The 15250-nt window shown below is 43.3% G+C and overlaps 1 protein-coding gene across 12 annotated transcripts in view; it reads left to right on the top strand.

Annotated features, from left to right (window-relative positions):
- The window catches only part of LOC115184011 (hemicentin-2), a 95360-nt gene extending 81739 nt beyond the window's left edge, over nt 1-13621 (top strand). For 11 of the 12 annotated variants that reach the window (XM_029745017.1, XM_029745023.1, XM_029745065.1 and 8 more), the window contains 22 exons: nt 192-443; nt 601-876; nt 1277-1528; nt 1686-1961; nt 2360-2611; nt 2769-3044; nt 3445-3696; nt 3854-4129; nt 4531-4782; nt 4940-5215; nt 5616-5867; nt 6025-6300; nt 6701-6952; nt 7110-7385; nt 7787-8038; nt 8196-8471; nt 8872-9123; nt 9281-9556; nt 9958-10209; nt 10367-10642; nt 11043-11294; nt 12771-13621. In XM_029745017.1, the coding sequence (XP_029600877.1) occupies nt 192-443; nt 601-876; nt 1277-1528; nt 1686-1961; nt 2360-2611; nt 2769-3044; nt 3445-3696; nt 3854-4129; nt 4531-4782; nt 4940-5215; nt 5616-5867; nt 6025-6300; nt 6701-6952; nt 7110-7385; nt 7787-8038; nt 8196-8471; nt 8872-9123; nt 9281-9556; nt 9958-10209; nt 10367-10642; nt 11043-11294; nt 12771-12850 (5612 nt within the window). In that variant the 3' untranslated portion in view covers nt 12851-13621. The remainder of the gene's footprint in view (nt 1-191; nt 444-600; nt 877-1276; nt 1529-1685; nt 1962-2359; nt 2612-2768; nt 3045-3444; nt 3697-3853; nt 4130-4530; nt 4783-4939; nt 5216-5615; nt 5868-6024; nt 6301-6700; nt 6953-7109; nt 7386-7786; nt 8039-8195; nt 8472-8871; nt 9124-9280; nt 9557-9957; nt 10210-10366; nt 10643-11042; nt 11295-12770) is intronic. The other variant, XM_029745067.1, reaches the window with a different exon arrangement.
- The last annotated feature ends 1629 nt before the right edge of the window (nt 13622-15250 follow it).

Raw genomic sequence — 15250 nt, 5'->3', positions numbered from 1 at the left:
GAGTGTCAGCAGGTTTTTCGATCCTCCCTTGAACTTCAGTGACGTATTAGCATACTTTATTAGTAAGGAAATCCCCAAACCTGGCTGTCTAGGTCTTACTTGTATGGAAAAACCAAAAACCAGCAGACACTAGGAAATCCATGGAAGGAATTTGACACCCCTGGTCTAACTGATTGTCTTTTGTATCATAGATGGACCGGAGATGCCTATTATAACAGGACCAGCATTAGGAGAAACAGGACACAACGTGACCTTCAACTGCTCAGCCTCGTCTCAGCCTCTCAGCCAGTTCAGCTGGTTCTTCAATGGCTCCCAGGTGGCAACTGGCTCAAAGTATGAGACTGGCCCACTGACTTTAGCCAGTCATGGGAACTACACCTGTGTGGCCTTCAACAACATCACTGTCAGAAACAGCACTGTCTCCAAGATACTCACTGTTGTTGGTGAGTCAGTAATTGCTACTTAAAATCAAGGGGAAAAAATGTCTTTACTTTGTGTTTGTTTGGTTTTAGAGTCTGCATACGTGCTGTTGAACCTACAGTATAATAAGATGTAAGTTGAGATAAAAGTGCTGAAAAACCCTTTGATCTGCTTCCCCAGCAACTGTGACCATGACCATCGTGAAAGTCATTGGAGCCCAGCCAATACTGAACGAGAGATTCTCTCTGACCTGTGGCACCACTGGAACGGTTTACTCCCTTCAGTGGATGAGGAACGGCTGGCCTCTGTATGCTAGCAACAGAACTGACTTCTCTACGAACAACAATACTCTGACATTCAACTCGGTCCAGCATTCTGACAAAGGAGACTATCAGTGTTCTGCCTCCAACCCCTTCAGCAACATGACCAGCCCATACTACAAACTGATCGTCAACTGTGAGTAGGCATTAACAAGTTCAACTTTGACCCCATGGCCTTGGTGGAATCTTTGAGAACTTCCTTTATTAATATTGTAGTAATGTCAATGTGATGGTTTGGATCCCATCTCTTATACCATGTGACATTTGTTGATGACATTTGACCTTCTGACCAATGTCAGATGTTGGGTTTAAATCAAATGTGTCAAACTCATTCCACAGAAGGCTGAGTGTCAGCAGGTTTTTCGATCCTCCCTTGAACTTCAATGACGTATTAGCATACTTTATTAGTAATGAAATCCCCAAACCTGGCTGTCTAGGTCTTTTTTGAATGGAAAAAACAAAAACCAGCAGACACTAGGATATCCATGGAAGGAATTTGACACCCCTGGTCTAACTGATTGTCTTTTGTATCATAGATGGACCGGAGATGCCTATTATAACAGGACCAGCATTAGGAGAAACAGGACACAACGTGACCTTCAACTGCTCAGCCTCCTCTCAGCCTCTCAGCCAGTTCAGCTGGTTCTTCAATGGCTCCCAGGTGGCAACTGGCTCAAAGTATGAGACTGGCCCACTGACTTTAGCCAGTCATGGGAACTACACCTGTGTGGCCTTCAACAACATCACTGTCAGAAACAGCACAGTCTCCAAGATGCTCACTGTTGTTGGTGAGTCAGTAAATGCTACTTAAAATCAAGGGGAAAAAATGTCTTTACTTTGTGTTTGTTTGGTTTTAGAGTCAGCATACGTGCTGTTGAACCTACAGTATAATAAGATGTAAGTTGAGATAAAAGTGCTGAAAAACCCTTTGATCTGCTTCCCCAGCAACTGTGACCATGACCATCGTGAAAGTCATTGGAGCCCAGCCAATACTGAATGAGAGATTCTCTCTGACCTGTGGCACCACTGGAACGGTTTACTCCATTCAGTGGATGAGGAACGGCTGGCCTCTGTATGCTAGCAACAGAACTGACTTCTCTACGAACAACAATACACTGACATTCAACTCGGTCCAGCATTCTGACAACGGAGACTATCAGTGTTCTGCCTCCAACCAATTCAGCAACATGACCAGCCCATACTACAAACTGATCGTCAACAGTGAGTAGGCATTAACAAGTTCAACTTTGACCCCATGGCCTTGGTGGAATCTTTGAGAACTTCCTTTATTAATATTGAAGTAGTCAACGTGATGGTTTGGATCCCACCTCTTATTCCATGTGACATTCGTTGATGACATTTGACCTTCTGACCAATGTCAGATGTTGGGTTTAATTCAAATGTGTCAAACTCATTCCACAGAAGGCTGAGTGTCAGCAGGTTTTTCGATCCTCCCTTGAACTTCAGTGACGTATTAGCATACTTTATTAGTAAGGAAATCCCCAAACCTGGCTGTCTAGGTCTTACTTGTATGGAAAAACCAAAAACCAGCAGACACTAGGAAATCCATGGAAGGAATTTGACACCCCTGGTCTAACTGATTGTCTTTTGTATCATAGATGGACCGGAGATGCCTATTATAACAGGACCAGCATTAGGAGAAACAGGACACAACGTGACCTTCAACTGCTCAGCCTCGTCTCAGCCTCTCAGCCAGTTCAGCTGGTTCTTCAATGGCTCCCAGGTGGCAACTGGCTCAAAGTATGAGACTGGCCCACTGACTTTAGCCAGTCATGGGAACTACACCTGTGTGGCCTTCAACAACATCACTGTCAGAAACAGCACTGTCTCCAAGATACTCACTGTTGTTGGTGAGTCAGTAATTGCTACTTAAAATCAAGGGGAAAAAATGTCTTTACTTTGTGTTTGTTTGGTTTTAGAGTCTGCATACGTGCTGTTGAACCTACAGTATAATAAGATGTAAGTTGAGATAAAAGTGCTGAAAAACCCTTTGATCTGCTTCCCCAGCAACTGTGACCATGACCATCGTGAATGTCATTGGAGCCCAGCCAATACTGAACGAGAGATTCTCTCTGACCTGTGGCACCACTGGAACGGTTTACTCCCTTCAGTGGATGAGGAACGGCTGGCCTCTGTATGCTAGCAACAGAACTGACTTCTCTACGAACAACAATACTCTGACATTCAACTCGGTCCAGCATTCTGACAAAGGAGACTATCAGTGTTCTGCCTCCAACCCCTTCAGCAACATGACCAGCCCATACTACAAACTGATCGTCAACTGTGAGTAGGCATTAACAAGTTCAACTTTGACCCCATGGCCTTGGTGGAATCTTTGAGAACTTCCTTTATTAATATTGTAGTAATGTCAATGTGATGGTTTGGATCCCATCTCTTATACCATGTGACATTTGTTGATGACATTTGACCTTCTGACCAATGTCAGATGTTGGGTTTAAATCAAATGTGTCAAACTCATTCCATAGAAGGCTGAGTGTCAGCAGGTTTTTCGATCCTCCCTTGAACTTCAATGACGTATTAACATACTTTATTAGTAAGGAAATCCCCAAACCTGGCTGTCTAGGTCTTATTTGTATGGAAAAACCAAAAACCAGCAGACACTAGGAAATCCATGGAAGGAATTTGACACCCCTGGTCTAACTGATTGTCTTTTGTATCATAGATGGACCGGAGATGCCTATTATAACAGGACCAGCACTAGGAGAAACAGGACACAACGTGACCTTCAACTGCTCAGCCTCCTCTCAGCCTCTCAGCCAGTTCAGCTGGTTCTTCAATGGCTCCCAGGTGGCAACTGGCTCAAAGTATGAGACTGGCCCACTGACTTTAGCCAGTCATGGGAACTACACCTGTGTGGCCTTCAACAACATCACTGTCAGAAACAGCACAGTCTCCAAGATGCTCACTGTTGTTGGTGAGTCAGTAATTGCTACTTAAAATCAAGGGAAAAAAATGTCTTTACTTTGTGCTTGTTTCTTTTTAGAGTCTGCATACGTGCTGATGAACCTACAGTATAATAAGATGTAAGTTGAGATAAAAGTGCTGAAAAACCCTTTGATCTGCTTCCCCAGCAACTGTGACCATGACCATCGTGAAAGTCATTGGAGCCCAGCCAATACTGAACGAGAGATTCTCTCTGACCTGTGGCACCACTGGAACGGTTTACTCCATTCAGTGGATGAGGAACGGCTGGCCTCTGTATGCTAGCAACAGAACTGACTTCTCTACGAACAACAATACACTGACATTCAACTCGGTCCAGCATTCTGACAAAGGAGACTATCAGTGTTCTGCCTCCAACCCCTTCAGCAACATGACCAGCCCATACTACAAACTGATCGTCAACTGTGAGTAGGCATTAACAAGTTCAACTATGACCCCATGGCCTTGGTGGAATCTTTGACAACTTCCTTTATTAATATTGTAGTAATGTCAACGTGATGGTTTGGATCCCATCTCTATATACCATGTGACATTCGTTGATGACATTTGACCTTCTGACCAATGTCAGATGTTGGGTTTAATTCAAATGTGTCAAACTCATTCCACAGAAGGCTGAGTGTCAGCAGGTTTTTCGATCCTCCCTTGAACTTGATTGACATATTAACATACATTATTAGTAAGGAAATCACCAAACCTGGCTGTCAATGTCTTATTTGGATGGAAAAAACTAAAACAAGCAGACACTAGGAAATCCATGGAAGGAATTTGACACCCCTGGTCTAACTGATTGTCTTTTGTATCATAGATGGACCGGAGATGCCTATTATAACAGGACCAGCACTAGGAGAAACAGGACACAACGTGACCTTCAACTGCTCAGCCTCCTCTCAGCCTCTCAGCCAGTTCAGCTGGTTCTTCAATGGCTCCCAGGTGGCAACTGGCTCAAAGTATGAGACTGGCCCACTGACTTTAGCCAGTCATGGGAACTACACCTGTGTGGCCTTCAACAACATCACTGTCAGAAACAGCACAGTCTCCAAGATGCTCACTGTTGTTGGTGAGTCAGTAATTGCTACTTAAAATCAAGGGGAAAAAATGTCTTTACTTTGTGTTTGTTTGGTTTTAGAGTCAGCATACGTGCTGTTGAACCTACAGTATAATAAGATGTAAGTTGAGATAAAAGTGCTGAAAAACCCTTTGATCTGCTTCCCCAGCAACTGTGACCATGACCATCGTGAAAGTCATTGGAGCCCAGCCAATACTGAATGAGAGATTCTCTCTGACCTGTGGCACCACTGGAACGGTTTACTCCATTCAGTGGATGAGGAACGGCTGGCCTCTGTATGCTAGCAACAGAACTGACTTCTCTACGAACAACAATACACTGACATTCAACTCGGTCCAGCATTCTGACAACGGAGACTATCAGTGTTCTGCCTCCAACCCCTTCAGCAACATGACCAGCCCATACTACAAACTGATCGTCAACAGTGAGTAGGCATTAACAAGTTCAACTTTGACCCCATGGCCTTGGTGGAATCTTTGAGAACTTCCTTTATTAATATTGAAGTAAAGTCAACGTGATGGTTTGGATCCCACCTCTTATTCCATCTGACATATGTTGATGACATTTGACCTTCTGACCAATGTCAGATGTTGGGTTTAATTCAAATGTGTCAAACTCATTCCACAGAAGGCTGAGTGTCAGCAGGTTTTTCGATCCTCCCTTGAACTTGATTGACATATTAACATACATTATTAGTAAGGAAATCACCAAACCTGGCTGTCAATGTCTTATTTGGATGGAAAAAACTAAAACAAGCAGACACTAGGAAATCCATGGAAGGAATTTGACACCCCTGGTCTAACTGATTGTCTTTTGTATCATAGATGGACCGGAGATGCCTATTATAACAGGACCAGCACTAGGAGAAACAGGACACAACGTGACCTTCAACTGCTCAGCCTCCTCTCAGCCTCTCAGCCAGTTCAGCTGGTTCTTCAATGGCTCCCAGGTGGCAACTGGCTCAAAGTATGAGACTGGCCCACTGACTTTAGCCAGTCATGGGAACTACACCTGTGTGGCCTTCAACAACATCACTGTCAGAAACAGCACAGTCTCCAAGATGCTCACTGTTGTTGGTGAGTCAGTAATTGCTACTTAAAATCAAGGGGAAAAAATGTCTTTACTTTGTGTTTGTTTGGTTTTAGAGTCAGCATACGTGCTGTTGAACCTACAGTATAATAAGATGTAAGTTGAGATAAAAGTGCTGAAAAACCCTTTGATCTGCTTCCCCAGCAACTGTGACCATGACCATCGTGAAAGTCATTGGAGCCCAGCCAATACTGAATGAGAGATTCTCTCTGACCTGTGGCACCACTGGAACGGTTTACTCCATTCAGTGGATGAGGAACGGCTGGCCTCTGTATGCTAGCAACAGAACTGACTTCTCTACGAACAACAATACACTGACATTCAACTCGGTCCAGCATTCTGACAACGGAGACTATCAGTGTTCTGCCTCCAACCCCTTCAGCAACATGACCAGCCCATACTACAAACTGATCGTCAACAGTGAGTAGGCATTAACAAGTTCAACTTTGACCCCATGGCCTTGGTGGAATCTTTGAGAACTTCCTTTATTAATATTGAAGTAAAGTCAACGTGATGGTTTGGATCCCACCTCTTATTCCATCTGACATATGTTGATGACATTTGACCTTCTGACCAATGTCAGATGTTGGGTTTAATTCAAATGTGTCAAACTCATTCCACAGAAGGCTGAGTGTCAGCAGGTTTTTCGATCCTCCCTTGAACTTCAATGACGTATTAACATACTTTATTAGTAAGGAAATCCCCAAACCTGGCTGTCTAGGTCTTATTTGTATGGAAAAACCAAAAACCAGCAGACACTAGGAAATCCATGGAAGGAATTTGACACCCCTGGTCTAACTGATTGTCTTTTGTATCATAGATGGACCGGAGATGCCTATTATAACAGGACCAGCACTAGGAGAAACAGGACACAACGTGACCTTCAACTGCTCAGCCTCCTCTCAGCCTCTCAGCCAGTTCAGCTGGTTCTTCAATGGCTCCCAGGTGGCAACTGGCTCAAAGTATGAGACTGGCCCACTGACTTTAGCCAGTCATGGGAACTACACCTGTGTGGCCTTCAACAACATCACTGTCAGAAACAGCACAGTCTCCAAGATGCTCACTGTTGTTGGTGAGTCAGTAATTGCTACTTAAAATCAAGGGAAAAAAATGTCTTTACTTTGTGCTTGTTTCTTTTTAGAGTCTGCATACGTGCTGATGAACCTACAGTATAATAAGATGTAAGTTGAGATAAAAGTGCTGAAAAACCCTTTGATCTGCTTCCCCAGCAACTGTGACCATGACCATCGTGAAAGTCATTGGAGCCCAGCCAATACTGAATGAGAGATTCTCTCTGACCTGTGGCACCACTGGAACGGTTTACTCCATTCAGTGGATGAGGAACGGCTGGCCTCTGTATGCTAGCAACAGAACTGACTTCTCTACGAACAACAATACACTGACATTCAACTCGGTCCAGCATTCTGACAAAGGAGACTATCAGTGTTCTGCCTCCAACCCCTTCAGCAACATGACCAGCCCATACTACAAACTGATCGTCAACTGTGAGTAGGCATTAACAAGTTCAACTTTGACCCCATGGCCTTGGTGGAATCTTTGACAACTTCCTTTATTAATATTGTCGTAATGTCAACGTGATGGTTTGGATCCCATCTCTATATACCATGTGACATTCGTTGATGACATTTGACCTTCTGACCAATGTCAGATGTTGGGTTTAATTCAAATGTGTCAAACTCATTCCACAGAAGGCTGAGTGTCAGCAGGTTTTTCAATCCTCCCTTGAACTTGATTGACATATTAACATACATTATTAGTAAGGAAATCACCAAACCTGGCTGTCAATGTCTTATTTGGATGGAAAAAACTAAAACAAGCAGACACTAGGAAATCCATGGAAGGAATTTGACACCCCTGGTCTAACTGATTGTCTTTTGTATCATAGATGGACCGGAGATGCCTATTATAACAGGACCAGCACTAGGAGAAACAGGACACAACGTGACCTTCAACTGCTCAGCCTCCTCTCAGCCTCTCAGCCAGTTCAGCTGGTTCTTCAATGGCTCCCAGGTGGCAACTGGCTCAAAGTATGAGACTGGCCCACTGACTTTAGCCAGTCATGGGAACTACACCTGTGTGGCCTTCAACAACATCACTGTCAGAAACAGCACAGTCTCCAAGATGCTCACTGTTGTTGGTGAGTCAGTAATTGCTACTTAAAATCAAGGGGAAAAAATGTCTTTACTTTGTGTTTGTTTGGTTTTAGAGTCAGCATACGTGCTGTTGAACCTACAGTATAATAAGATGTAAGTTGAGATAAAAGTGCTGAAAAACCCTTTGATCTGCTTCCCCAGCAACTGTGACCATGACCATCGTGAAAGTCATTGGAGCCCAGCCAATACTGAATGAGAGATTCTCTCTGACCTGTGGCACCACTGGAACGGTTTACTCCATTCAGTGGATGAGGAACGGCTGGCCTCTGTATGCTAGCAACAGAACTGACTTCTCTACGAACAACAATACACTGACATTCAACTCGGTCCAGCATTCTGACAACGGAGACTATCAGTGTTCTGCCTCCAACCCCATCAGCAACATGACCAGCCCATACTACAAACTGATCGTCAACAGTGAGTAGGCATTAACAAGTTCAACTTTGACCCCATGGCCTTGGTGGAATCTTTGAGAACTTCCTTTATTAATATTGCAGTAAAGTCAACGTGATGGTTTGGATCCCACCTCTTATTCCATCTGACATATGTTGATGACATTTGACCTTCTGACCAATGTCAGATGTTGGGTTTAATTCAAATGTGTCAAACTCATTCCACAGAAGGCTGAGTGTCAGCAGGTTTTTCGATCCTCCCTTGAACTTCAATGACGTATTAACATACTTTATTAGTAAGGAAATCCCCAAACCTGGCTGTCTAGGTCTTATTTGTATGGAAAAACCAAAAACCAGCAGACACTAGGAAATCCATGGAAGGAATTTGACACCCCTGGTCTAACTGATTGTCTTTTGTATCATAGATGGACCGGAGATGCCTATTATAACAGGACCAGCACTAGGAGAAACAGGACACAACGTGACCTTCAACTGCTCAGCCTCCTCTCAGCCTCTCAGCCAGTTCAGCTGGTTCTTCAATGGCTCCCAGGTGGCAACTGGCTCAAAGTATGAGACTGGCCCACTGACTTTAGCCAGTCATGGGAACTACACCTGTGTGGCCTTCAACAACATCACTGTCAGAAACAGCACAGTCTCCAAGATGCTCACTGTTGTTGGTGAGTCAGTAATTGCTACTTAAAATCAAGGGAAAAAAAATTCTTTACTTTGTGTTTGTTTCTTTTTAGAGTCTGCATACGTGCTGATGAACCTACAGTATAATAAGATGTAAGTTGAGATAAAAGTGCTGAAAAACCCTTTGATCTGCTTCCCCAGCAACTGTGACCATGACCATCGTGAAAGTCATTGGAGCCCAGCCAATACTGAACGAGAGATTCTCTCTGACCTGTGGCACCACTGGAACGGTTTACTCCATTCAGTGGATGAGGAACGGCTGGCCTCTGTATGCTAGCAACAGAACTGACTTCTCTACGAACAACAATACACTGACATTCAACTCGGTCCAGCATTCTGACAAAGGAGACTATCAGTGTTCTGCCTCCAACCCCTTCAGCAACATGACCAGCCCATACTACAAACTGATCGTCAACTGTGAGTAGGCATTAACAAGTTCAACTTTGACCCCATGGCCTTGGTGGAATCTTTGACAACTTCCTTTATTAATATTGTAGTAATGTCAACGTGATGGTTTGGATCCCATCTCTATATACCATGTGACATTCGTTGATGACATTTGACCTTCTTGCCAATGTCAGATGTTGGGTTTAATTCAAATGTGTCAAACTCATTCCACAGAAGGCTGAGTGTCAGCAGGTTTTTCAATCCTCCCTTGAACTTGATTGACATATTAACATACATTATTAGTAAGGAAATCACCAAACCTGGCTGTCAATGTCTTATTTGGATGGAAAAAACTAAAACAAGCAGACACTAGGAAATCCATGGAAGGAATTTGACACCCCTGGTCTAACTGATTGTCTTTTGTATCATAGATGGACCGGAGATGCCTATTATAACAGGACCAGCACTAGGAGAAACAGGACACAACGTGACCTTCAACTGCTCAGCCTCCTCTCAGCCTCTCAGCCAGTTCAGCTGGTTCTTCAATGGCTCCCAGGTGGCAACTGGCTCAAAGTATGAGACTGGCCCACTGACTTTAGCCAGTCATGGGAACTACACCTGTGTGGCCTTCAACAACATCACTGTCAGAAACAGCACAGTCTCCAAGATGCTCACTGTTGTTGGTGAGTCAGTAATTGCTACTTAAAATCAAGGGGAAAAAATGTCTTTACTTTGTGTTTGTTTGGTTTCAGAGTCAGCATACGTGCTGTTGAACCTACAGTATAATAAGATGTAAGTTGAGATAAAAGTGCTGAAAAACCCTTTGATCTGCTTCCCCAGCAACTGTGACCATGACCATCGTGAAAGTCATTGGAGCCCAGCCAATACTGAACGAGAGATTCTTTCTGACCTGTGGCACCACTGGAACGGTTTACTCCATTCAGTGGATGAGGAACGGCTGGCCTCTGTATGCTAGCAACAGAACTGACTTCTCTATGAACAACAGTACACTGACATTCAACTCAGTCCAGCATTCTGACAAAGGAGACTATCAGTGTTCTGCGTCCAACCCCTTCAGCAACATGACCAGCCCATACTACAAACTGATCGTCAACTGTGAGTCGTCATTAACAAGTTCAACTTTGACCCCATCGCCTTGGTGGAATCTTTGACAACTTCCTTTATTAATATTGTAGTAATATCAACGTGATGGTTTGGATCCCATCTCTTATCCCATGTGACATTTGTTGATGACATTTGACCTTCTGACCAATGTCAGATGTTGGGTTTAATTCAAATGTGTCAAACTCATTCCACAGAAAGCTGAGTGTCAGCAGGTTTTTCGATCCTCCCTTGAACTTCAATGACGTATTAACATACTTTATTAGTTAAGAAATCCCCAAACCTGGCTGTCTAGGTCTTATTTGAATGGAAAAACCAAAAACCAGCAAACGCTAGGAACTCCATGGAAGGAATTTGACACCCCTGGTCTAACTGATTGTCTTTTGTATCATAGATGGACCGGAGATGCCTATTATAACAGGACCAGCATTAGGAATAACAGGACTCAGTGTGACCTTCAACTGCTCAGCCTCCTCTCAGCCTCTCAGCCAGTTCAGCTGGTTCTTCAATGGCTCCCAGGTGGCAACTGGCTCAAAGTATGAGACTGGCCCACTCACCTTAGCCAGTCATGGGGAGTACACCTGTGTGGCCTTCAACAAAGTCACTGTCAGAAACAGCACTGCTTCAAAGATGTTCACCGTCATTGGTAAATCAGACTACAGATTCTTTGCTTTGTTGTGTTCATTTACGATCTGATTAGAAGACCAATATCTCAATATACACTGAGTATACCAAATATTAGGAATACCTTGCTAATATTGACTTTCCCTCAGAACAGCCTCAATTCGTCGGTGCTTGGTGTCCACAAGGTGTCTTAAGCATTCTACATGGATGCCAGCCCATGTTGACTCCAATGCTTCCAATAAAAAGCATGAGCTGGTGCACACCAAGAGAAAAGAATTATGTGTAGATGTGCTGACTAACCGCGATTAAACTGTAAGCTATAAAAATAAATAGTCGCACACTCTATTTATATACCTATATATATATGAAGATTCGTCCCTTTTTCAGGATTTTGTCTTTCAATGATAATTCATAAAAATCCAAATAACTTCACAGATCTTCATTGTAAAGGGTTTTAACTCTGTTTCCCATGCTTGTTCAATGAACCATGAACAATTAATGAACATGCACCTGTGAAACTGTCATTAAGACACTAACAGCTTACAGACGGTAGGCAATTAAGGTCACAGTTATGAAAACTTAGGACACTAAAGAGGCCTTTCTACCGACTCTGAAAAACACCAAAGAAAGATGCCCAGGGTCCCTGCTCATCTGCGTGAACATGCCTTAGGGATGCTGCAAGGAGGCATGAGGACTGCAGATGTGGGCAGGGCAATACAATGCAAAGTCCGTACTGTGAGACGCCTAAGACAGCGCTACAGGGAGACAGGACGGACAGCTGATCGTCCTTGCAGTGGCAGACCACCTGTAACAACATCTGCACAGGATCGGTATATCTGAGTATCACACCTGCTGGACAGGTACAGGATGGCAACAACAAATGCCCGAGTTACACCAGGAACGCACAATCCCTCCATCAGTGCTCAGACTGTCCGCAATAGGCTGAGAGAGTCTGGACTGAGGTCTTGTAGGCCTGTTGTAAGGCAGATCCTCACCAGACATCACTAGCAACAACGTTGCCTATGGGCACACTCTTTTGTGTGCCCGTAGGGCACACAAAAGTACAACGACCAATCACTGCTCGCAACTGGTCCTTTGATGGCCGTAGGCTTCTCCTTGAAAAATGCAGGGATATACACCTGTGTGGCCAAGAACTCTCTAACTAACATCTCAATGTCCAAGACCATTAGTCTGGATGCCACCGGTAAGTGGGTGGACTGTTGTAGTACGACCTAGGTGGGATATAATGAGTAATTAAATGTCACAAAGTTGTTTTTATTATGTTGAATTTAATTTGGTTCTAGTTTGCGTACGTGTTTATGCAAGGATCATTTTCATGCATCATGGAAATGCAATACAGACATTTTCTGAACTGGGGGGTACAGGCAGGAATCAAGAAGATGTATACACTGTATAAATATTTTTGAAAGTCCTCACTCACTTATTCTATTTGTTCTCCCTTGCCTCCCCTCCTCTCCCATTCTTCTTTCTCTCTCAGGCCTCTCATCTGCCCCTCCATTCCAGTCCAGAGTTGGTCTGATGCTGACGGCCCTGATAGCTCTCTTTCTCTGCCTCTGATCAACCACTGAGACCACCACAGTAAGCACACTGCATGTCTGCTGGCTGGGAGGCAATCACTCCCTTCCCTCTACCCTCACTGACTCCCCTCGCTAATCTGAAAAAGGGCTGGATAGAAATAAGTGGTATTGTCGATATTGTAATTGCCCCATCTTACCACCACAGGGCTGGGTTTAATGTGCTTAGCTCCTTTCCAATGCTTTTAGATTGTGAGGAGAGAATCAACAAGAGGTCAGATGGGAGGGATCTATCCCCTTAGAATAGAACCCACCTCTACAATGTGTTTTTATGTCAATCATCTCTATAAACTGATTATTATTTTTTTTTTAACTAAAGTCTTTAAAACTGGTCTTCAACAATGTAATTGAAGGGGCAAAGATTCGCTGCTCAGCTCAGCTGCGCTGCCTATTTCTGTTTCTAATTAAATGTTCTTAGATATTCACTGCCCTTGTGACTGTTGCCCTGGAGTCCATTCACTGAGTCCCTTTCTGTGTTCTGTGTTTGATCATGTACTGTATCTAACCTCTATAGTTCAAGTACAAATTCAGGTTAATCTAACTTAGAAATACCTTTAAGGTAAAACGTTTCAAACGATAATACATTTATCTTGTGTTTATGTAAAACATGGCTTGTTTTTGCACATATTTAATGTATAAGCTTGTAAATTCTCGGAGGAGACGCAGGCTTGTGCTGTTGTTTTATGTTTATATTTCCTCTTCATTAATTATTGTCTTAAATAAAGTGTTGTCTTTTCACACCTGTCCTACTGAATGTTGCAATCTTGGGTGATTTCTTTATCGGCAAAATCGCTGTGAAGAAATGTGAATTTAATGAAGTAGCAACAGAGGGATTTAGAGTGACACAATACACGCAAAAGGAAATATGAAATTTAGTGATAAAATGCTAAAATAATACATTGGAAATCACTCCACATACACATAAAAAAATGTGTATTACAAAAGAGTATAGTTATATAATACATTTTTTTTTAAATTAATGGTTCCTGAGAGAGCAATATGAGATTACAAAACATTGTTACAAGGTTTATAAAGTAGTTATTAAAGGTCAACTCTTTAAATTGGGATACTCATGAAGTTTTTTGCCTTGGTCACCCTTTGACTTCTCTACTCTTTCAATGATCTTCTGGCATTTCCACTGATTCTGGAATCCTTTCCTTAGGCACATTGCCACAACTGGATTGCGTATAGGTCAGAGAGGATGGGATGGGAGAGAGATACACAGATTGGTGACTTTGGGAGAGTCCATGGTAATAAGTATTGTAGAAACTCTTCAATGTACTGCTGTTAGTGTTACAGAAACTCACAGGCCTTCCTGGGCTTGCGGTAGGTATTGGCAGACTCCTGGCAGAGGCAGCCTCCACTCAAACCCTCTCTCCTCCTCCCTGAGTGACACAAAGCAATCTGCTGTATTAGTCTGAGGGCCATTCAGTTTCTGCCAACTATTTGCCATCCAAAAACATTACTATGATGGGCTGTCAGAAACAGAGTGACAAGCAGGCTAGGATTGTATCCGCTTAAAAAATCCAACTACTGTTTACCCTTAAAATATACATACTGGACGAATAGCAATGACTTCCTAATCACTCACCCTTACAGTCACACAGTCTGTCATGGTGTCTGTGGGGGTTGATCTGGTCTCCAACTCTCCCTGGGTCCTCCACTGTACCTGTAGCTTCACTGACACCTGAATGTTGTACATCAGTTTCAGGAATCCCTTGGTAGAGAGGATGAGAGAGAGGTTGATCAGAATTGATATGTATAGTGCACTCGGACAGTATTCAGACCCCTTGACCTTTTCCACATTTTGTTACATTACAGCCTTATTCTAAAATATATATTTTTTTTATTCCCTCATCAATCTACACACAATACCCCACAATGACAAAACAAGTTTTTAGATTTTTTTTGCAAATGTATTAAAAATAAAAACGGAAATATCATTCAGACATTTTACTCAGTAATTTGTTGAAGCACCTCTGGCAGCGATTACAGCCTCGAGTCTTCATGGGTATGACACTACAATTTTGGCAAACCTTTATTTGGGGAGATTCTCCCATTCTTCTCTGCAGATCCTCTCAAACTCTGTCAGGTTGGATGGGGAGGGTCACTGCACAGCTATTTTCAGGTCTCTCCAGAGATGTTCGATCGGGTTCAAGTCCAGGCTCTGGCTGGGCCACTCAAGGACATTCAGAAACTTGTCCCGAAGCCACTTTAGCGTTATCTTGGCTGTGTGCTGAGGGTCGTTGTCCTATTGGAAGGTAAACCTTCACCCCAGTCTAAGGTCCTGAGCACTCTGGAGCAGGTTTTCATCAAGGATCTCTCTGTACTTTTCTCCGTTCATCTTTCCCTTGATCCTGACTATTCTCCCAGTCCCTGCCGC

The sequence above is a fragment of the Salmo trutta genome, chromosome 3, assembly GCF_901001165.1.
Source record: "Salmo trutta chromosome 3, fSalTru1.1, whole genome shotgun sequence".
Taxonomy (NCBI): Eukaryota; Metazoa; Chordata; class Actinopteri; order Salmoniformes; family Salmonidae; genus Salmo; species Salmo trutta.
Note: the sequence above shows the minus strand (reverse complement) of the source record. Positions and strands in the feature narration are given on the sequence as shown.